At 40.1% G+C, this 22,951-nt stretch overlaps 1 protein-coding gene across 1 annotated transcript; it reads right to left on the bottom strand.

Moving 5' to 3' along the window:
- Window positions 1-145: 145 nt before the first annotated feature.
- LOC110738094 (1,2-dihydroxy-3-keto-5-methylthiopentene dioxygenase 2-like) lies at window positions 146-6,467 on the bottom strand. The gene is made up of 7 exons (XM_021918462.1): window positions 6,317-6,467; window positions 1,739-1,850; window positions 1,558-1,652; window positions 1,338-1,452; window positions 1,074-1,198; window positions 618-688; window positions 146-527 (listed from the first exon to the last, which is right to left on the bottom strand). The coding sequence occupies exons 1-7, from the start codon at window positions 6,335-6,337 to the stop codon at window positions 461-463; spliced, it is 606 nt and encodes a 201-aa protein (XP_021774154.1). The 5' UTR covers window positions 6,338-6,467; the 3' UTR covers window positions 146-460.
- Window positions 6,468-22,951: the final 16,484 nt, after the last annotated feature.

Here is a 22,951-nt window from a genome sequence, read left to right as displayed (position 1 = left end):
AAATGATGATTTGTTGTTTACATAGTGGCCCAAGTAATTTTCTTAAAAAATGATATTATTTGCAACGATTTACATAAAGTAGAGAGAAAAAATGTCTAATCGTTGCAAATAATATGTAACAGAGGTAGTATATCTACTTAAATCCTTGTCCCAAAAACTGATTGAAACCCCAATGAAATAAGAGCAAATTTGAGGTGTTACATTATTATTATTGTGCTCCAATGAGCCAAACACCAACATAAATGGCCAATTTACAGAAGTAGTCCATAAGCAAATTAAAATTCTACAAGATCCCCTCACCAATACATATCTGCACTTGTAGACATACAACGCAATTACACAGTTCAATATCTTTATTTTTCTCTACAGCAAGCTGTTCATTCTGCATCATCAACAGCATGGTATTTGTAGATTTCCAGCATAACTTTATCAACACCTAGTTTTGTCTGAAGAAAGTGGCTCATGCTGTAGCATCAAAGACCTGGTTAGAAGTGCCCTTGTTCACGAAATTTTCAAGATACTCCTTCCTGAAAACAATAAGTAGAGATCCAATTTATTTGTCACACAAACATTGGTTCATTATTTACCAATTCGTAAGGGAATATGCCAGCACATACCTGGCAGCCAGATCATCGTTAGGGCGGTTATGGGGTGTCCAAACTGGATCACCAACAAACAGTCTCATGGCCTACACAAAGTTAAGCTACCTTAAGTAAACAGTGAAATAATGAATGAAGATGTGATGTACAAATATTCAAGGCTCGCAGATGAAAAGAGAAAGAATACACAATAAGTCAATAACATACAAGGCCTATAGGGCAAAGGAAAGCTATTACACATCTGGTTAAAGAAAGTTTTGAACTCTCATGAATTTATTCAGGTTAGAGATAATACTTTATATGCTCAAGAGCTGAAACGCTCATATATCACCGACCAGAAATCTACATAAAGTATGAGGAGAGTTTGATTTCTAATCTTTATCTTTGTCCTCATTTTTCAAGAAATATCTCATTATGACAAGCACAATGTGTAAATTTTGATATCAAGATGAATAAAGATACCAATAATCATACCTTAATATAATTGTCTGAATCCAGAGTAAACCGATGGTAAATTCCTGCAGGCAATACAATCATAGCACCTTTCTTCACCCATACACGTATCCATTTATCATCAAGATCCCTCACATCAAAATACCCTTAAACAAAGAATTATACACAAATATCAGTTTATTTTTCCTTCTAGCATAAACACCACCTCCTCTCCTCTTTCTTTCTTGCTCCATGGAAAAAGAAAATAACAAAATAATTTTTAAAAATTGCAAGCTCAAACATTACCGCTTCCAGCTACACAATAGCGGATTTCTTCATCAGTGTGCAGATGTTCCTCAAAGAAATGCTTAATCTTCTCATCATAATTTGGAAGCTTTTCAGGGCATACCTCACAGAAATCCTTCACGCGTAAAGAGTGTGTGAGGTGACCAAAAGTCAAAAATAAAACATGTTTAATTCATATTCTCCTCAAAAGAATAAATAAATAAGCAAGAAAAATTAATACCGTGTAGGTATATCCTCTAGCTTCACGAATTTTCTTCAATTCCTCGTCAGTTTCATAGTTATCAGCATCCAATTTCCAACTCAGAACCCCAAGTTCTTCAGGTTACAAGAGAAGGAAAAAAATAAATGACATGCTAGAGTAAAAATGTTGTGCAAAATGAAGAAAAGTTCAAGTAACACACCATCAAGTTTCTCCAGAGAAACAAATTCTTTAGGTTCCTTGTGATGAGGAAGCCTCTGATCCTCATTACTGTCATCCATGTACCATGCTTGGATGACTTCTTCCCTAGGATCCTGTAAAGCATGAAGAAAAGAAATACTGTGACACTGTATTATGATATAGTCAATAGATCATGATATTTGGGAATTCAATGCAAAAGATAATTGTCTAAATAATAAGTTCACTAATCTCCTATATTATTTAGGCCTTGCTACCAGCATTCGGCACAATGTACACGCTCAAAAGGCCAAAAGTCACTGCCAAATGCTAATTTCTGAGGGATATAAGCTCCTCAAAGCGTCAAAATTACCAATTCTCCAAACCTAAAACACTAACGGTGTGTTTGGATAGAAGGAAATGGAAGGAAAAGAAGGGGAGGGAAATGGAGAGATGTGATATCTTTCATTTGGATAACAAATGAGGAAGGGAATTGGAGGGGAGAGAAATGGAGAGATTAAATTCTAGGAAATTGATCCCTCCAACAATGGAGAGATTTGGAATAAAAACTCACCATTCTTCTCTCCCCCTCCCCCCCCCCCCCCCTATCCCTCCCCTCCTCTTCTCCTCCCTCCCCTTCTTTTCCTTCCTCTTATGTTATCCAAACACACTGTACGTGTCTGATGAGCGTGCAAGGGCTTGGCCCAAGCCTGCTATTCACATCACTTACGGTGTGTTTGGATTGAAGGAAATGGAGAGATAAGTATCTTTCATTTGGATAAAAAATGAGTAAGGGAATTGGAGGGGAGAGAAATGGAGGGATTAAATTGTAGGAAACTCATCCCTCCAAAAACGGAGAGATTGGGAAGGAAAACTCACCATTCTTCCCTCTCCTCCTCTTCTCCTCCCTCCCCTTCTTTTCCTTCCCCTTTCTTTATCCAAACATACTGTTATGCTAGAAGGAAGGCCAAACCAGTAGCAGCAACTTGATGCAACTTGCTAGCTGATGTGGAATAATTCTGTTACTGAAGTTTGTGAGGAAAAGGGCAATTAAGTAATCTGAGAGAAGTTTATTATTCTGAGCTGTTAGTTTGTTACAGGGAATAATGTATTAAATAGAGAAGAGGGAAAGGGAGTAGTATCATTCACAAAAGTTGTGAGTAGTAGTTTTGGAGAGAATCTCTTCCTCTTGAAAGAAGGGAGTTTTATTGAGGAATTTACCGACCATCATCAAGGATTTCCTTGTTTTACCATAGGGAAATTCATTCTTGGTATTCAATGGCTCGAGAAGCTTGGTTCTATCACCTCCAATTAGAAAACCCAGACTCTGAAATTCCAAGCTGGAGGGGATATGGTGACTTTGAAGGGCAATCCTCAGTTAGGGAGATCTTGTATTTCACTGAAGGCAATGGTAAAAACTCTTCAAAAGGAAGGGCATGGGTTACTGCTGGAGCTCAATCACCTAGAGGGCACTCAGGAAGCAGAGCTGGACACTCCTGCCTATCTTAAACCGTTAATCAAGGAGTTTCAGGAGGGCCTCCCACTTCCGAGGCAGATTGAGCATGCGATTCTCTTGAAAAATGGGACTGACCCCATTAGCATGTGGCCGTATAGATACCCTCGGTATCAGAAAGAAGAGATTGAGATGTTGGTGAAGGACATGCTAAGGGCAAGTATAATACAACCCTCTATTAGTGCATATTCCAGTATTATTAGTTAAGAAAAAGAATGGCTTGTGGAGGTTCTGTGTTGATTACAGAGCTCTGAATAAAGAAACAGTCCCAGATAAATTTCCTATTCCTGTTATCGACGAACTTCTTAACGAATTACATGGTGCTTCGATGTTTACAAAGTTAGATTTCAAGTCCGGATACCACCAGATTCGGGTCAGGATAGTGTACCCAAAACAGCCTTCCGCACACATGAAGGTTATGTTACTTGGACTCGGATGAAGTGTCAAATTAGACACGGGTGTCCAAGCATCGGACTCGTCCATTTTCTTGGAAAAAGTTGTGTTTTTAGTTAAAAATAAAGTGTCTAAGTGTTGGTGTCGGTGTCCGACACGTGTCGAAAAAGTTGTGTTATTAGTTAAAAATGAAGTGTCCAAGTGTCGGTGTCGGTGTCCGACACGTGTCGTGTCTACACGGACACGTGAAGTAAATGAAAGAGTCCGAGTAACATAGCATGAAGGGCATTACGAGTTCGGTCTTATAAACACCCCTGCGATATTTCAGTCTTTGGTGAATGAGGTTTTCAGACCTTTTCTCCGCAAGTTTGTCTTGGTTTTTTCGATGATATACTTGTCTACAGTCATTCCATAGAGGAACATAGGGTTCACTTGCAGCAAGTTCTCTCCACTCTGGCCTCACATCAGTTTTATGCGAACCTTAAGAAGTGTGAAATTGGGAAGGAGCACGTGGCCTACTTGGGTGATGTGATATCAGCTCAGGGAGTGGAAGTGGACAGCGCAAAATCTGAGCTAAGGTGGATTGGCCAGTACATAAAAATCTTAAGGAACTCAGAGGTTTTCTGAAGCTCACGGGCTACTACGGAAAATTCATACACAATTATACTGTGATTGCAGGACTCCTAACTGACCAACTTCGAAAGGATAATTGAGGTTGGACACAGGAAGCTTCTCAAGATTTTGACACATTGAAGGTAGCTATGACTCAAGCACCAATTCTGGCTATGCCAGCCCTTCGTGGTGGAAACCGATGCATCAGAGCATGGTCTGGGGGCTGTACTACTGCAAGGTGTGCATCCAGTAGCTTATTTCAGCAAGGTACTTGGAATGCGAGCTCGGAGTAAGGCCAATTACGAGAAAGAATTAATGGCTATCGTGTTTGCAATAGAAAAATGGAGACACTATCTCCTGGCCAGACACTTTATAGTTTGAACAGACTAGAAGAGTTTAAAGTTTTCGTTAGAGCAACAAGAGATTGGGCAAGCCTACCAGAGGTGGGTCAGTAAGCTAATGGGCTACACCTTCGACATCCATTACAAACCAGGACCCACAAACAAAGTAGCATATGCCTTGTCTCGCAAATATCCACTAGAGGTGGAATGTATTACTTTGGTAACTTTGTGTGCGATACAGGCCTTTATTGAGAAGGATACAACTCTGCAAAGGCTGCGAACAAAGCTCCAGAAGGGAGAAGTTGCCCCAAAGTGGTTTTGTCTAGAGAATGGGGTGCTGAAGTACAAGGGCCAGGTTGTCATACCCAGCAAATCTGAGCTTAGGACTCGGTTGCTCAGGGAATACCATGACTCACCTATCAACGCCTGGCTGCTGAATGGTATTGGTCAGGAATGCAGAAAGATGTCTCCTCCTATGTTAAGCAATGTCATGTGTGCCAACAGAACAAGGCCTCGACCTTATCTCCTCTAGGCCTGTTACAACCATTATCCATACCGGACAAGGTGTGGGAAAACATATGATGGACTTTATTAAGGAATTATCTAAGTCCATGGAGTGGGACTCTATCCTAGTAGTGGTGGATCGACTCACTAAGTATGGACACTTCATTCCCCTCAAGCATCCCTATACTGCTCACAGGTACTTGTAAATGAACAAAATATTGATAAAAACTATCAGTCACCCTTAAATCAATTGTAGTACAAACTACAAAGTAATTAACATTGAACAATACTAATCAATGATGAAAAAGAATTCCAAACCAACAAAAAATTCAACAACAGAACATATACAAGGACAAGACTACAAGATACATCTAAGCAGCAATTATAGGCTTTCATTATAATCCCTTATCAAAAACTCTGTTTGGGAAATGGGGACAGCAAGTTACAAATAGCTACCTAGTAGATAATAGTGTGGGTGTAGGTATGCTCCTTATGATGCATCCCACACACAAAAGGCGCATCACATGTTTCGACAACCGGGTTGATTGGGGCAACATCATCACTCCTCGGTACACCCAAGGGCCAAGGTCAATCGATAATAGTAATAATCAACTACTTTATGTCAAATAAATAGTTCAACCAAGCCATGGTGATCTAACAGGTAAATACTAGCCCATACAAAATCAAAATTTGATGAGAAAAGGACTCACTAAATATAAGATTTTTAAACTCAACAGCCTAAAACAGGTGATTATTATATAAATTTATTCATTGCTGATTGATATTATTTTATCCAAAATTTTCAACTTCTTAAACAGAATTACCCTTTCAGATACACTAAAAGGGTGACTTTCAATAATTTCTTATATCGAAACAATTAACCCTAGTTAGACGAAGGTATATCATGCAGAATAAAAATCAGAAGATTAGGACTCAACAACAACGCCTTAGTCATAAAATAATTTGGGTTCGCCTAATATGAATCGTCATAAAGAAAAATACCACCAATTCTGCAATCGGACAAACAACAAACAAAAATTAAAAAAATAAATAAAAATCAGCAAGCCAGAACTTTCCGGCGACAAATCAAATAACCATAATGTCCATCAAATTAATAGGAAATGAAGTAATCAAGCATAAATTAAAAAAAGGGCCAAAAATTTATGAAAATTCAGAAATAAAAAATTGATCAACTGAAGGAGTAGAATTGATAGAATAAACAAAAGAGTAGTAAATATACCTTGGGAGCTTCGGACACCATGATTAGAGTGTGTGTTGCTAGATTTCTGTGGATGCTTTGGGATACAAGCCTACAAGAGATGTGGGTAGCGTGAAGGGTCCGTGGTATTTACGTCAGCTCATTGGTCAACGGTAAAATTTTTCATACACGGGCGATACCTAAAGTTGGGTACTCCCTCCGTTGTTAAATACTTACTCCAAATATTTTTTTGGGTCGTCGTTAAATACTTGTTCTATATTTTTATTTGGAAATCATTTATAATAATTAAATAATTTCTCTCACCAAGTGGACCCAACAATATTGATTCCATATTCTCTCACTTTCGGATTTTAAAGGGAGGAAAGTTAGGCACTTGTAAATGCATAACTAGGGGCAAGAAGGTCTTTTGGCGCTGTTTTGTTCAATTTCAGCTGGGATCCCGTTTTGCTTTTGTCTGACACCATTATGCTCTTTAGCGTATTTTTTGTACCAGTATTTCTTTTCCTATGTAAATTGTATCTTGTATGTTTTACATATATGAGCTTTATTTTTATCCTCTCCTTGATTCGAATTCAATTTTTCCCTCTCTCATTCTCTCTCCTCTGAGGTCGAATTTTCTTCTTCTTTTTGTGTTTGCTCACCATCGTCCTTCTCCACTCACTTCGTTCTTCTTAAATTATACACCGTCGTCCAATTTTCGAAGCGGTGGTCGAGGAGCTGAAGAACACTACTTGTAGGCTAGCTCAACCCTTCGAACAAGAAAGTTTTATGATGAAAACGTAATTGGTATAACCTAAATCGACGTGTTGTTAGGATTATAATGGTTGAAGTAGAATATGTAGTTTATGAAATCGATTTTTGGTTTGACAGTGATTGGATTTGATATTGGGAAATTTAATGTTAGGGTTTTCGTTTGTTTGTAATTTGTGTTGTTTCCTCATTTACTCCTTTTCAATTGTTTGTAGTCTATGTTGTTCTTCAATTTACTCCTTTTTAATTGATTGAAGTTTGTTTGGTGCCCCAATTTACTCCCTTCCCCTTACAACGATTAATCGGGTTTTTAAATTTGTTAAAGTTATATTTTTCTCAAACAATTGAAAGCATATAAATTTAGGGTTTTACAGTTTTATGTAGCGTTGTTTTTAGGGATTGAATTGTGAGCGTGAATTTTTTCATTCCCGCAGATCGATTCTAAAGGTGTAGGTTTTGCTCCCCAGTGGAGCTGGTTGTTAACCACTGGATTAAGCTGCTAACAGTTTCCCTATGTGATGAATGCAACAGATGTAGTTCAAATTATTAGGCTTTGTTAATATGTGGTGTTATTATGTTATGTGGTTTTGATGGGTTGCTGGTTTTGATGGATTTGAGAATATTTATTGCTACTTTGTTGAAACTACAGGTAGAAGAAAATTATGAAGAAAAAGTATGTGGTTCGGAATTTTAGTTGGCAAAAGGGTGTAAGTTTTGTGTAAGGTTTTGTGTTGTGCTTATTTTACTTATGAAATATTTGGTTTGGGTATTAGGTCACTTTGAAGTCTTGTAAAGGACCTTTAAAGGGGCAAGGGTCTTCTAACATACCTAAGGGACAAGGGTCTTCTAAAGTAGTTGTCCCTAACAACAAATCAAATGCCTATAACATGAATTCCAAGCAATATACTAAAACCGAGGAAGAGGAGGGAGATTACCATGGCTCAAGTAATTCCCAATATGAGGATTCTGTTGAGGAAGGTGAAGATGAACAATCAAGCTTTGAAGTACTGAAGGGATTGTTGATGCATTTCTTACAGAGAGAGAGAGTAAGAAGAGGAAGTCAAAGCATAATGTACGAAGTGAGTCATGGAGTCACATTCACCCGCATTGACCTCTACTCAATTCTTAGAGTGAAAAGTGATTCTTGCGATCTCAAAGGCATACAAACAAAGATTCAATTTGCTCCAAATTATTATTATGCAAAATTGGTTGAATATCAATGCAACATATAATTCTAAAATATTGTGATTACTTGATTAAATTACAAGATTAAAAAGTAACCTAAACTAGTTGGCCAAATTAATATTATTGGAAGCAAATTAACAATAATATCATCAGTTAAATCAAATAATAATAATAACCCTAATCATGATACTAGCAACAAGAATAAAAATAAGAGTAATTAAGTGGTAAATTACTCACTTTTTGCGTTTTCTTGAATTGCTACATCATGAATAAACTGTTAGTAACTTCAATAAAAATATAAATCAAATTGAAACAAAATTAAATTAAATAAAAAGTAGAGTTGATTTGGTCCAAACCCTCAGTCAATTCTACCTTTCACGCCATGGTTTAAGGATGGAACCTCGGGTCAAGTATGTACTCCTTGGAGTGCTTAGGGGGAAATATTATGGAAAAATAGGGTGGCTAGGGTTTAGGCTAAAGAGAGAGAAAAGAATGATTTTTGGTGTAAGGAGAGAGAGAATGATTTTTGGTGCCTCGAATTGCAGAAATGATGGGGGTATATACAGAGGAAATGAACCGGGGATTCCACGAAACCCTAGAAGCGATAGAGCCGCGAAAAAACCCTAATTGGGCATCGTGACACGGTTTATGTACCGCAACACGATACTGGACACCGTGTCACGACATTGTCCACCATGGCGGTACAGAGCGTCGTGTCACGGTGCACAATTCTGCTAAAAAAAGGTCAAAATTCATTTAAGCGCGTGAGAAAAAACGCGGAATAGACACGGAAAAGCACCGTGACACGATGAAGAATATCGTGTCATGGTATAAGGCATCGTGAGACGTCATCTTGTACAGTGACACGGTGTTTAAGCTGTTGCGCGGTAATTCTAGTTTTTTACGCGTTTTTTAAACTATGATAATTTTTGATCCGTAACTCGAAATAAGGCATATAATATATCGTTGGAAAGCCTATCAAGTCTAATTTCCAACCCAATTATATTAAGGTCAAAATGATTTTTTATATTTTGAGATATGACCGTTTTAGTGAAAGGGTGTCGGTTTTAATTTGGACTGAGTTTAGTATTTTGCTCATATCTTCTTCGTTTTTAATCGAAATTGGGCTTATGATATATCTTTGAAAAGCTTATTGAACATCCTATCCAACCAAATAATATTTGGATCAAAATTATAGGCCACAAAATTAATTCAGCTCAGTTTTGTGATGTGGACACCAAAAGAGGAAAATATGTTATGGTTTAAGGAAAATTGAAAGGAATGGTGTCCTTCGAACAAGTCTATTATTCCGATAGAGGGTTCATAATTATTAGAAAGCTAATTATTCAGTGAGGTCAAGTGTTCGGAATTCCTGGGTGGAGGCCGCTTCGGATCAGTAATATTAATGTATAAATTAATATTGCAACTTAATCTTGACTAAACCCTTTGGTTCACACCCAAGAAACTAACGAATCGACGTGACGAATTAATTCGGAAGGAATTAATGAGTTGCCCGAGTAATTAATATTTAGAGGTCAGAAATTTGAGCTTGGAGTGTTGGAAATTCAAGCTTGGAGCATCAAAACCGAGCGTCGGAAGTCGATTCGAAAATAATAAAAGACGAGACGAGAAAATTACTAATAAATCAAAAAAATTACTAAAATACCCCTAGCATCGGAATGCCCCGAGCAAACCGAGTGCTAGGGGCATATGGCCTAGCAAGGTGGCTAGCAAAGTGTTCTAGCGCACCTTGTCTAGCAAGGCCAACTAGCAGCCCGCACCATGTGTGAGGCATGCTAGCAGTTGGCCGAGGATGGCAGCCCACACAAGGTGCGTGGCATGCCAGCAAACCGAGGCTAGCAGCCCGTACCAAGTGCGAGGCTTGCTAGCAAGCAACGGCTAGCAGCCCGCACCGAGTGCGAGGCATGCTAGCAGGCTGCAACTAGCAGCCTGCACAAGGTGCGTGGCATGCTAGCAACAAGCCTCGGCCATAGCAGCCCGCATACTTAGTGTGTGGCCTGCAGGGCCATAGGGTAAAGTAGCGGCTAGCAGCCCACCTTGGGTGCCTTGGTGCCCAAGTGGTGGGGTGCCACGTGGCGCAAAGTAATTGGCTTGAGGATGGCGTGTTGGCTGGCTATGGGAGAGGAGTGGGGAGCAAGTTTGGTCCCCCCTTCTCCAAATGGTCCTCACCTAACCTCTCTTGTGAGCATGCCACTTGTTGATTTATTAGTAGCTTGATGATAGAGGAATAATTGCGTCGTTAGACAACTACACCTAAATCAAATACAATTTTTAACACTCGACTTATCCTAATACAAGTATATGGTAAGAAGAGGGGTCGAACCACAGAGAGAAGCACATAAACACCGCATTCATCACTAGAATTTAAGCTATCTCGGGACAAAGGATAGGAATGACTAAGAGATTAAACTAAAGATAAAATGAGTTAAAATCAATATAACTAAACACCAAGGGAGATGGGTAGATGTAGATGCCGCTTGATCATGCAATAACATAAAGGCAAATCAATAGTGAACTAAACATGCATGAATATCGATATAAGGTTCAATCTAACCGCCTTCCGGGGTTAATCGGTTTTTCCTAACATAGCCTCTATGTTTCCACAATAGAACCATATATTGGGAGGTGCAATCAAAGAGCAATCGATAGTAATGAATCCTAACTAAGTCAACTTCCGTTTCTTGTTAGCAAAGATTCACCTTTAATACTCTAACAATGTGCACTTGCAAGAACATCAAAGAATATCAAGCATGCAAAGATTTTAATCATAATTAACTTAATCCCAATATTATAAGCATGAACAATTAGCAACTACACCATCCCCACACCCTTGGCTAAGAGACTACTCACAAATCATGTTGAGAACAATATGGATCATCAAATCAATAAGCATTAACATGATTAATAAGCAAAGAAGGAAAATCAAAGTAAACAAGCAAAATTAAATGCAAAAGTAAAGAGAAAGAGTAAGAGATTGCTCATTAATTGAAGTTGAAGATCTACAAAAGATTAAACAAGCTTCTTCTTCAATATCCAAGTTCATCAATGAAGAAATCCACACTTTCTCTCTCTACCAAATGAAGACTAAAAGTGTTTCTCTCTAGATTAAGCTAAAAGTGCAGAAAATTAAAACTAAGTTAATCTAATTACATCAAAACGTTCTAAAATGGGACTTATATAGTCCGTATAGAGCCAGCTGAAATAGAGGAGTGGTCCGACCGAACACTGGGTAGGTTCGGCCGGACTACAGGGTAGGTTCGCCCGAACCATGGGTAGGTTCGCCCGAACCATGGGTAGGTTCGGTCAAACCTCCCTGATCCTGGTCTGGTCGAACTTCTGAGGTTCAACCACTCCTGCAAAATGGCCAAATTGCTTCTTGACTCTGCCTCGACGTTCGGCCACACCCTGGTTCGGCCACACCTTCAGGAGGTTTGGCCGAACCTCTTCTGAATCTTGCTTCCTTCAGCTTTCCTTGAGATTAGCTTCCTCCTCTTAAAAACCCTGATGGTTCCTACAAAGCATAAGCATGGAAATCAAAGTAAAGAGTAGGAAAAAGGAGAAAAATCCAGGAAAGAAGATGCATAAAGGGAAAGCGAACTAAGTGCAAAGAAAAGGATGCAAACAAGCCGCAAATGTGGGAAAATGACCATTAAAATGAACCTTAATCGTGGCCTGACTTTTCTCGTGTCAACAAACAATTCGAAATGCCTCGAAAATGCCACTCATCAAATTCTCCCACACTTGCCTCTTGCTACTCCTCGAGTAAGGAATGCCAAAACAAAGAGAAAGTCACAACAAACATAACATGACAAGGGTTAAGGAAAACCAATTAAGCACTTATGTAGAAAATGCTCCATTTGAACTCAAACGAAAAGACATGCACCAAAGAATACTCACCTTTCTCAATTCAACGAGGGAAAACACGTTATAAGATGCTCGGGGTTGAAAGAGACAAACCTAAGCTAAGCATAGAGAACTAATGACTTCACTCTCCGCCCTAGCCCCAACCAAGACGGTCCATGTTCTCTCCACTAGTTTCAAGTCATCCCCTAGCTAGCTCCTCATGATCCCTCGAGGGAACCAGAAAAAGATATTTTTATGTGGAATCATAAGGTCATCCCGACATCTCAACTATGCATACTTCTCCATAGGGTTGAAATCTATCTCCCTCCACCGGTCTTTGGCCGCGCTCCTCCAAGTCCAAGGGTCTTAAATAAGGTTGTAATGTCATGGCTAGGGGTTAAGGTTGGGAGTCAATTTGAAAATTTTGGTGGCAAATCCTAAGTGAAGCAAAAGAGTGGCCATCTCTCAAGAAAAACCTAAGAATTGAACATAACCTCAAATTACAACCTTCAATACAAACCTCACAACATTATTTCATCCTTTTTCATTTCTTTCATTTTTTTTTCATCATTTTTTTTCATCACTTTTTTCTTTTTTTTTTTCTTTTTTTTTTCAACTTCACTTGGTTTTCATGTGTTGCAACCTTCTTCACAAACCTTTTGCATATTCTTAACTAAATTTCATAACCTTACTTGAACCGATTACACAACTTTCTTGCTCAAAATCAACACTCTCAAACTCGAACCTTACAAGCCAATGCTTCACTAACTACAAGGGTCGGTAGAACATAGGCCGATAGGTTTTTAATATGGCTAAGTCAAGAAAGGGAAATAAGGCTCAAATTGGTTAGCAAGTAGGTGGATGCAAAAATAAAACCAAATTTGTAACAAAACATAAAGAAAACAAAGAAAAATGAGAAGAAATGCCCTCTTCCTCCTCTAGAGTTGTTTGGTCACGATCTCGGGAGCTAGATACCAACACAAAGATTAAGACATGCATAGTTAAGGATCCAAAATGCCGCTCACAAGAATGATGAAAGCTAGAACAAATGACGCTCACATGGGATAAGAAATAAGCAAATACTAACTAGAGGGAATCCTATCCACTATAGAGAGCAACTCCATCTTACCACTTTTCCGTGAACTAGGGGTTCAAATGTTCTCAAAAGTTCTAAACCGGGCTACCTTAGCTTACAATGTGTCTAACTCAACACTGAGCATTCTCAAACCGTGCAAACCCTCATCAATTAAGAAGATAAGCATTCAAAGATGCAACATCATAAAAGGCATACACAACCAAATGAATGAGCACATTCCACATCAAAAATCATTTTAACTTGTCATAGTCATGTTTGTAACAAAAAAAGGGAAAAAAAAACAAAAGAAATAGGAATAAATAAAAAAGGTTCACACACGAGGCATATAATCCAATTTAATCCCAATCTTCATACAAGTGATCGTTCGATAACAACATCAACGATCCCAGATTCCATAGAACCAAAAGCAAACATCCTCGAACCATTCAACTTCTTCCTAAGCTAAATCTAGACTAAACACTCAAAGAAAGAGCACATAAAAGAGAGGAAAGAACTCACCAAATGCCGCTTGAAATGGAAGACAAGATAATTCATACAATCTCACCAAGGGAGCTTGTGTTGCTCCTTAACTTCCTTCGTTTCCACTTTCAAGCTTCAATAAAGGTGAGCCAAAACAAAAGAAACTATGACAAAGCAAGGAAAAAAAAAGTTAGTAACCAAAGAAAAAGACTAAAGTTATAGATAAAAAGAAAAAAAAAAGTTATCTACAAAGTTTGGATTAAGGGAATTTGGATTGTCGGGAATTTTGGATTTTTCCTTGGGAGCATCTTCACCTACAGAAAGCTCAAGAATCATCAAAAATCAGCAAAAATCATCATAAAAACATCATCAAAACATCACCATCACATCATCATCATCATCACATCACAACATCAACATCATCAACTACAATAAGGCCACAATCCTCAATAGTCCTCCTCATGTACAAGCCACTACCCTACCACACTTCCCTCTTATGTACACTTCAACCAACCCAAAAAGAACATCCTCCCACACACTAGTCTTTTGCACGTCCCGAGCAAAAGTTAAAAGTTAGAAGTTCCGGGGGGAGGAAGGGAACCCTCATCATGGGGTCCTTTATCCTTGCCCTCTAAGTCAAGGGGGGTTCTCAAAATCAAACCCGGGAGTGTCCATAAATGGGTGGAAGGGTTGGTTAAAATGCTTATAGGGCCACCCCTAGTCACCCAACCACCATCAAAAGGGTTTGGGGTGGATGTGCGAGCCGGATCATAAGTCGGATCACACCCACCCGGGCGATAAGGATCGTAAGGTGGGGTGCCAATGCGTTGAGAAGGGTCAATGGGACCTTCCCAATAGGGGTAGACATTGGGGGTAGGGTTGTTGGGGTCATAGGGGTCCCAATGAGGAACCGGACCCTCTTGAGGAGGGTGGTAGGGGTAGTTAACATAGGGCGCTTGGATGCCCGCTTGTACAAGGTTATCATAATTCATCCTCCCGTAGTACCCCCATTGTTCAATGGAAGCTTGGTTATCCCGGCGAATATCCTCGAGGGTACTACGGAGGGCATTCATATCAAAGGAGGAAGGAGGAAGTGGAAGATGCCTCACCTCCCTCGCTAAAGGGGGGAAAAGTTTGCTCCTGGCGGTGGACCGGTGGAGGATGAAGAACTGCACCCCGGGCTCGTGTTCTTCTTAATTCATCGGGGATGTGCTGCTGGGGATCTTCCATTTGAGAGGAGAGGAGTGGTCCACCGTAGTGAGGGATGGGTCCGGAAGGACACACCATTCAACCTCTTTGTCCACTAAGAGGATGAATTTGCGCTTGCTTGTGGAGTAGTTGATGAAGCGGTTGTGACGGAGAGCACTAAGGGAGAGAGAATAGGTAGGAACTCGTCGGTGACTTCCTCTCGGGTTTGGTGCACAAAGGGGAGCATTTTTATTTGTTCCTTGTAAGCTCCATTCTTCAAGGAAAGGGCAATGATAGTGATCATGCCCCCGATAAAAATGTCGTCACCAAGACGGTTGTCCCGAGTATCCAAAAGCCTTTGGATGAAGTTGGAGGAGCATTGGAACTTGAGGCGATGAGGGTTGTCGGCCAAAAATAGACAAGCTACCTCATCCTTAACCATTGAGCCGAGGTTTGCTTTGAAGAACACGACATATTGAAGAAGCCGAGCAAAGTATCTGATGGCTATGTGGATGATATTGTTGACCTTAGATGTGTTAGTTCGGAAACTATCCCTGGTGGATATGCTCCTCCACCATTCTTGCTCGTTGTAGGGGATGCGATGAGTGGAAGTCATCTCGCAAGGATGATCTAGCCCGGTCGCATGCCAATGGAAAATCTCGTTTAGATCACTCTCGGTGAGGGAGTGATCCTCATTGAACATGCGAAAATGTATCACAAGTTGAGGTTCCTCATCGTTAAACTCCGGCTCTATGACTTCCATGCGGAGAGAGGGAAGGAATTCCAAAGTCACTCGCTCATAGGTGTGAGCATGAAGGTAGATGAATTCACCCCATCTAAAATTTTGTGCTAACCGGACTACCTCATCCAATATACCGAGCTTTTGCAACGTTGTAGGACAAAAGAACCTTGTTGAACGGATGGGACGATTGATGAGGGCTTTGTAGACGTCCCAAAAGTGCTCATTCGGAGTAATTATGCTATGATCATTTATGCCGGGAGGAGGCGGGAAACTCGTTGATGAAGATTCACCCACACTCTTCCTCTTTGACTTGCTCTTGCCGAAAATCATGATTCTACAAAATTACCAAGAGCTATTATTAGGACAATTTGATAAGAGATGAATAAGAAGTTAGCCACGGTAAAAGTGTATGCGTGAAAGTAGTTGCCTTGAGTTGTGAAATAGATATAAAGGATGACAACAATACAATTCAAGGCATAAATGGACACATTTAAACCCAGGCATGGGCAAGAAACCCTATGACATTCATATATAAGTCCTAACAAAGTCTAGGTGAATTTTGGCATGATGTCTCCTAATTACGTGATATTCATTCACCAAACCATCAAAATCATACCAAAAACAACAAGAATCAATCTCCAACAACATCCAATTCATGAATTTCTCAATCATCAAATAGTAGCATGAACACCCTAGCATGAAATCAACATTTTTAAGCAAAGACATTGAGATAAAATAAAACCAAGGTATACATGCATAATCATGATAACAACATGTTCTACTATCAATTACCAATCAATTACAACATGTAAATCCAAAGAACCACAAGAATCAAGCAAGTTATTACTAACAATTTCAAGAATACCACAATTCATATTTAAACATGCAAAACATGGTAAAACTATGAGAAATTGAAGAAATGAACTTGCAAAAGGTAGGAAAACCATACCACAATTGATTGTAAGTAAGTAGAAACCCAAAAACACCAAAGCACTCAAACCCTAGAAATTGGGGAAAATGAAAAGATGGGATTTTTGTGAGGAATTTTTGGGTGGAGATTGTAGAAATGGAGTAGAGGATGGAAAATAAGTGAGAAAAAGAGAAGATTGGAGTGAGTTTGATGGAGGTTTGAGGTTGTAGGAGGGGATTGCAATGGAGTTTAGAGTGAGAAGGAGGAGAATAGAGAGAGAGTGGGCCGAATGAAATGAAGGTCAAATGAAGAACAACCTCCTTTTTTTTAAAATTCGACAAAGGTTCGGCCGAACCTTGGGTAAGTTCGGTCGAACTCTTGAAATAGTTCGGCTGAACTTTCTCAAGGTTCGGTCGAACCTTCTCTCTAACTTGAAATTCACAAAACTGGCAGAAAGTTTTCAACTTTTAATTCCAGAGCAGGTGCAACCGAACACAGCAATGTTTGGGCGAACTAAGGTTCGGTCGAACCCCCCCAAGGTTCGATCAAACCTACTCTAGATTATTAATTTCTGCAATTCTGGTAGAAAGTTTTAAACTTTAGGATCCAGAGGAGGTGCGACCGAACTCAAGAAGGTTCGGGCAAACCTTTCAAAAGGTTAGACCGAACCTTCATGGAGTTCGGTCGAACCACCTGGCTTTTTAAAAAAATGCTCATTTTGCAACACAATATGCACAAACACCCCTCTTCAAAACACACTAAACACCAGACTGCATACCAAAAATTCCAACACAATCAAAATTCAAAAATCCAACAATCCAACAATGTAGATAGGAAAATAACAAAGAATCAAGAAAGGAAGAAAGAGAAAAGGGTTAGAGACTCGGGTTGCCTCCCGGAAGCGCTTTTGGTTTACGTCGTTAGCTCGACGTTCCTTGAATCGATCAAGGAGGGTCAAATTGATGATGCATATCAAGAAGAGTCACAGAAATTGGTTCATCACTTGGGAATCCTACGTAGTAGGGCTTGAGCCGTTGACCGTTCACTTTGTATGGAGTATGTCCGTCTTGGGAAATCTCATGAGCACCATATGGAAACACCTCCGTGATAATGTACGACCCATTCCACCTTGACCTAAGCTTGCCCAGGAAAAGCTTCAAGCGGGAGTTGAATAGGAGGACTTTTTGGCCTTTGACAAATTCCTTCTTGACAATTTGATCATCGTGCCAAGCCTTAGTCTGCGCCTTATACATGCTTGCGCTATCGTAGGAATTCATCCTCAACTCCTCTTACTCATGTAGCTCTAGAAGCCTTTGCTCACCCGCACTATGGAGATCAAAATTGATTTGCTTGATTGCCCAATGCGTTTGATGCTCCATCTCTACGGGCAAGTGACAATTTTTCCCATAGACAAGCTTATAGGGAGTGGTCCCTATTGGAGTTTTGAAGGCGGTCCTATATGCCCATAGAGAGTCGATGAGTTTAGAAGACCAATCCTTTCTTGTTCTAGCAACCGTCTTCTCCAAGATCACCTTGAGCTCTCTGATGGTGATCTCTGCTTGACCACTTGTTTGAGGGTGGTAAGCAAGCCCCCGCTTATGAGACACTCCATATTTATCAAGAAGTCAAACGAAGGTGTGGTGCTTGAAATGTGACCCCCCATTACTAATTATGGCTCTTGGAATACCAAATCTCGGGAAAATCACTTTCTTGAAAAGATTAACCACTATCTTAGAATCATTCGTAGGGGAAGCCACGACCTTCGCCCACTTTGAGACATAGTCAACGACAACCAAAATATACTTGTTACCATGTGAAGAAATAAAAGGGCCCATGAAATTTATAGCCCACACATCAAAAACTTCAAGCTCAAGGATGGGGTTTTGCAGCATTTCATCCCTCCTAGAAATATTCCCCATCCTTTGACATCTATCACAAGTCTTAACAAAAATCCAAGCATCCTTGAATAGAGAAGGCCAAAAGGGCATAGATTGTAGGACCTTTGAGGCGGTCTTTTGAGCACTCATATGCCTACCACAAGGAGAAGAGTGGCACATATGGAGAACACTTTGAACCTCATCGTTGGGGATGCATCTCCTCAACAAACTATCGACCCCTCTCTTAAATAAAATGGGATCATCCCAAATGTATCTCTTGGCTTCGTGCTTGAGTTTTCGACATTGTTGTGAAGTGAAATCCGGTGGTACGACACTACAAGCCAAGTAATTCACAATATCCGCATACCATGGCTCCGACTTCACTTCAAGGACATATAGCACATCATCCCTTAGAGGGTCCTCTATTGGCAAACCATCATCTTCAAACCTTGCACCGCCCAACCTTGAAAGGTGATCCGCCACCACATTCTCGGCTCCCTTCTTGTCTCTCATCTCATAATCGAAGTCTTGGAGGACTAAAACCCATCTCAACAACCTCGGTTTAGCTTCCTTCTTTCCTATCAAATATTTGAGAGCCGAGTGGTCGGTATACACAATTGTCCTATAACCAATGAGGTAGGTTCTAAACTTCTCAAAATGAGTTAATAACCGCTAGGAACTCCTTCTCGGTAGTTGTGTAGTTTCGTTGGGCATCATTGAGAGTTTTAGACAAATAATGTATAACATGAAGTTTCTCATCCTTTCGTTGTCCTAAAACCGATCCAATGGCCTCGTCGCTTGCATCGCACATGAGCTCAAATGGAAGAGACCAATCCGGGCCTTGGACAATAGGAGCGGTGCAAAGGGCTTCTTTCAACCTACAAAAAGACTCTTGGCAAGCATCATCAAACACAAACTCCTTATCTTGTTGCAATAGGGGTGTGAGAGGCTTAGAAATCATTGAAAAATCTTTTATAAAGCGCCGATAGAACCTAGCATGGCCAAGAAAGGATCTCACTTCCCTCACGTTGGTGGAGGGAGGAAGTTTTTCAATGACCTCTACCTTGGCTCTATCTACCTAAATGCCGGCATGGGAAATTTTGTGCCCTAGAACAATCCCACTTTCCACCATAAAGTGGCACTTTTCCTAATTCAACACGAGGTTAGCCCTCTCACACCTTTCTAAGCAACGAGATAAATTAGATAGACAATCTTCATAGGTGGCTCCTCCAACGGAGAATTCATCCTTGAAGACTTCTATCTCATCCTCAATCATATCACTAAAAATGGACATCATGCAACGTTGGAATGTTGCGGGGGCATTACAAAGCTCTAAAGGCATCCTACGATACACATAAGTACCATAGGGGCAAGTGAAAGTCGTCTTCTCTTGATCCTTGGGGTCAATTGGGATTTGGAAAAATCCCGAGTAACCATCGAGGAAACAATATAAGGAATGCTTTGTAAGCCTTTCCAACATTTGATCAATGAACGGTAGTGGAAAATGATCTTTGCATGTACTTGTGTTAAGTTGGCGATAGTCAATACACATGCGCCAACCGGTAACAAGCCTAGTAGGCACTAGTTGATCATGATCATTTTTCACTACCGTCATGCCCCCTTTCTTAGGCACAACTTACACGGGGGATACCCAATCACTATGAGCAATTGGGTAAATAATTCCCGCATCAAGAAGCTTAGCCACTTCCTTCCGTACAACCTCTTGCATGGAAGGGTTAAGCTTTCTTTGCCTTTGTCTAACGGGTTTGGCATCTCCCTCTAGATCAATTTTGTGCATGCATAAAGATGGACTTATACCTTTGATATCATCAATGGTATAACCCAAAGCTTTCTTGTGTTTTCTCAAAACATTGATCAAGAGGGAGGTTTGCTCCTCCGTTAGGTTAGAATTGACAATCACGGGGAAAGACTCATCAGGACTAAAAAATGCATACCTCAAGCCCAAAGGTAGAGGTTTCAAGTCTACCTTTGGTGCTCCCTTACCATTGGGGCTCTCTTCTCTTTCTTCCACTTGAAAGAGGTCATGAATGTAAGGAGCCTCTTCTTCCATGCTCGCATCCTTGCACTCCTTCTTGCTTTCCTCAAGCAAATCCTCATAGAATTGTATGTCTTCTTTGTAGCATGCAAGTAGGAGCGAGAAATTTCATTAAGAACGGTATCAAGAACATCTACCCTAAAGCATTCACCACTCGAGGAGGGTTGTTGCATGACATTATTCAAATCAAACTCAATGGAATCATTGTCAATTTTCAAGGATATCTTACCCTCCTTCACATCGATGATAGCTCTAGAAGTAGCTAGAAATGGTCTACCCAAAATTATAGGAATCCTCTCATCCTCATCCATCTCTAGCACATAGAAATCCACGGGGAATGTGAACTTTCCTACCCTAAGGGGAATGTCCTCAACCTTGCCCATGGGGAACTTAACGGAAAGGTCCGCTAGTTGGAGAGTAATGTTAGTGGGGGAGAGGGTTCCTACACTAAGCTTTTGGTAGACGGAATAGGGCATGAGACTCACACTTGCTCCTAAATCACACAAGGCTTTATCAAATTCAATGCCATTGATAGAACAAGGGATGGAAAAGTTACCCGGATCTTTTAATTTGGTAGGAAGTTTGTTGGAAAGAATTGCACTACAATTGGCGGGCAAACTCACCGTCTCACACTCCCTTCTCCCACTCAAAAGATCTTTCAAAAATTTGGAATAGTGGGGCATTTTCTTCATAGCATCAACAAAAGGGACAAAAATATGAAAATTCTTAATGACTTCCAAAAACTTTCCAAATTAGGCATCAAGTTTAGCTCTCACAAATCGTTGTGGAAAGGGTAGCTTTTCCTCTCTAGGTTGGCGATTTAGGGGCAAGGGGGTGGCTTCTTTTTCCTTTGGCACCTCAACAATTTTTCCTTTTCAACACTCAATGGCTCATTGGTTTTTTCACCCTCATTCTCTAACTCCACCTCTTCTTGGGGTTCTTCCTCAACTAAAGGGTCACTCCCTACTACCTTCCCACTCCTAGTTGTCACGACATACAAAGGTTTTGGGTTGACTCCTTGACTTGGAATGTGAGAAGAAGAAGAAGAAGTGGGGGATGAATTAGATGCAAGTTGAGCAATTTGGGTCTCAAGCATTTTCATGTGAGCATTGGTGCGTTTTTGGGCCTCTTCATGTTTCTTTTGGTCCTCCTCACGCATTTTCAATAGAGCATCTAATTTAGCCATCACGGAATCATTTGGAGGGGTTTCAAGTTGAAGAGGTTGTTGAGGTGGAGGAAGTTGGGGTTGATGGAAACCCGGAGGCCTATTAGTTTGGGCATAGTTAGAAACATATTGACCCCTATTGCCTCCGGTGCCTTGGTTAGAAACATTGCTTTGTTGATTATTTCCCATGTTACCTTGGTGAAGGATAATTAGGTCGTTGGACTAACTACCATCAACCAAACAATATTTATAAACCTACACCTACACTAAACAAGTTTAGTGGTAAGTAGAGGGTCGAACCACGAAGACGACATAAACACTATCAACACCACCACCAATTAAGCTAGGTCAAATAGATAGGATGGATAGAACAATAAACAAAATGAGATTAATATAAAGTTAAACTAACACCAAGGGAGAGGGTCAAACATGACAATGATCTTCAATAAAGTTAGGCAATGGAAATGAGTTTACATGCAAACCAAATATCTCATATAAGGCAATACCAACAATACCATCTAACCACCTATCGGGGTCAAAGGCTTTCCCAACTTAACACATGCTCATACTATCGTCATAAGCTATGAAAGTTAAGGTTTTTGCATAGAATCGATCACCTAATGGATATCCCTAAGTTACACTATCGTCATAACTTAGTTCAATCCACCCAATTACAACACATGATTGGCCATTCACATGGAGTAATTAGTAAAACATGGTTACAAGGTATATTTAATCACATATAACCAACATTTGTCTAGCCTAATACATTCAAGATTCACCACATGGTATCACCAATCCCTTAGTAAAGGGAATTACTCACTAATCATGAACAACTAACACAAAACCTAGCAATAAGAACAAAGAGAAGCAATTAAACTAAACAACTACTCTAATCAAGCAAGAAATTAAGAAAGAACAATAAATGAGATAGAGTTTAGAATGCTCATTGAAGTATTGAAAAGAAATCCAAAACAATGTCACTTTGCATCTTCATCTTCTTCAATCCACCATTGGAGCTCTTCACTTTCTCTCTCTAAAATACCCTAAATTACTCTTAATCTACATTACAAAGTATAAAAACAAAGATTAAAACTAAATCTAAGCCTAATTTATGTGAAGATTGATGGAGAGATGTTAGGGTTTAACCCCTCAAAGAGGAGAGAGAAAACCCCAAAGAAACCCACCATCAAAACTTGGCCAAAAAGAGGAGAGGAAGAAGCATTTAAAAGACCCGTAGCTGCTCGTGCGCGCCCGCGATAGAGGCCTGCGCGCCCGCGCACTGGGATTGGCCTGGCAGCGACATTCATTTTCAGACGACCATAACTTCTGTTCTAGGAAGATTCTGGGGGCGTGCTACCTAC

This window comes from Chenopodium quinoa, unplaced genomic scaffold, assembly GCF_001683475.1.
Source record: "Chenopodium quinoa cultivar QQ74 unplaced genomic scaffold, ASM168347v1, whole genome shotgun sequence".
In the NCBI taxonomy this organism is placed as follows: Eukaryota; Viridiplantae; Streptophyta; class Magnoliopsida; order Caryophyllales; family Amaranthaceae; genus Chenopodium; species Chenopodium quinoa.
This window is presented reverse-complemented; position numbering and strand designations above follow the sequence as displayed.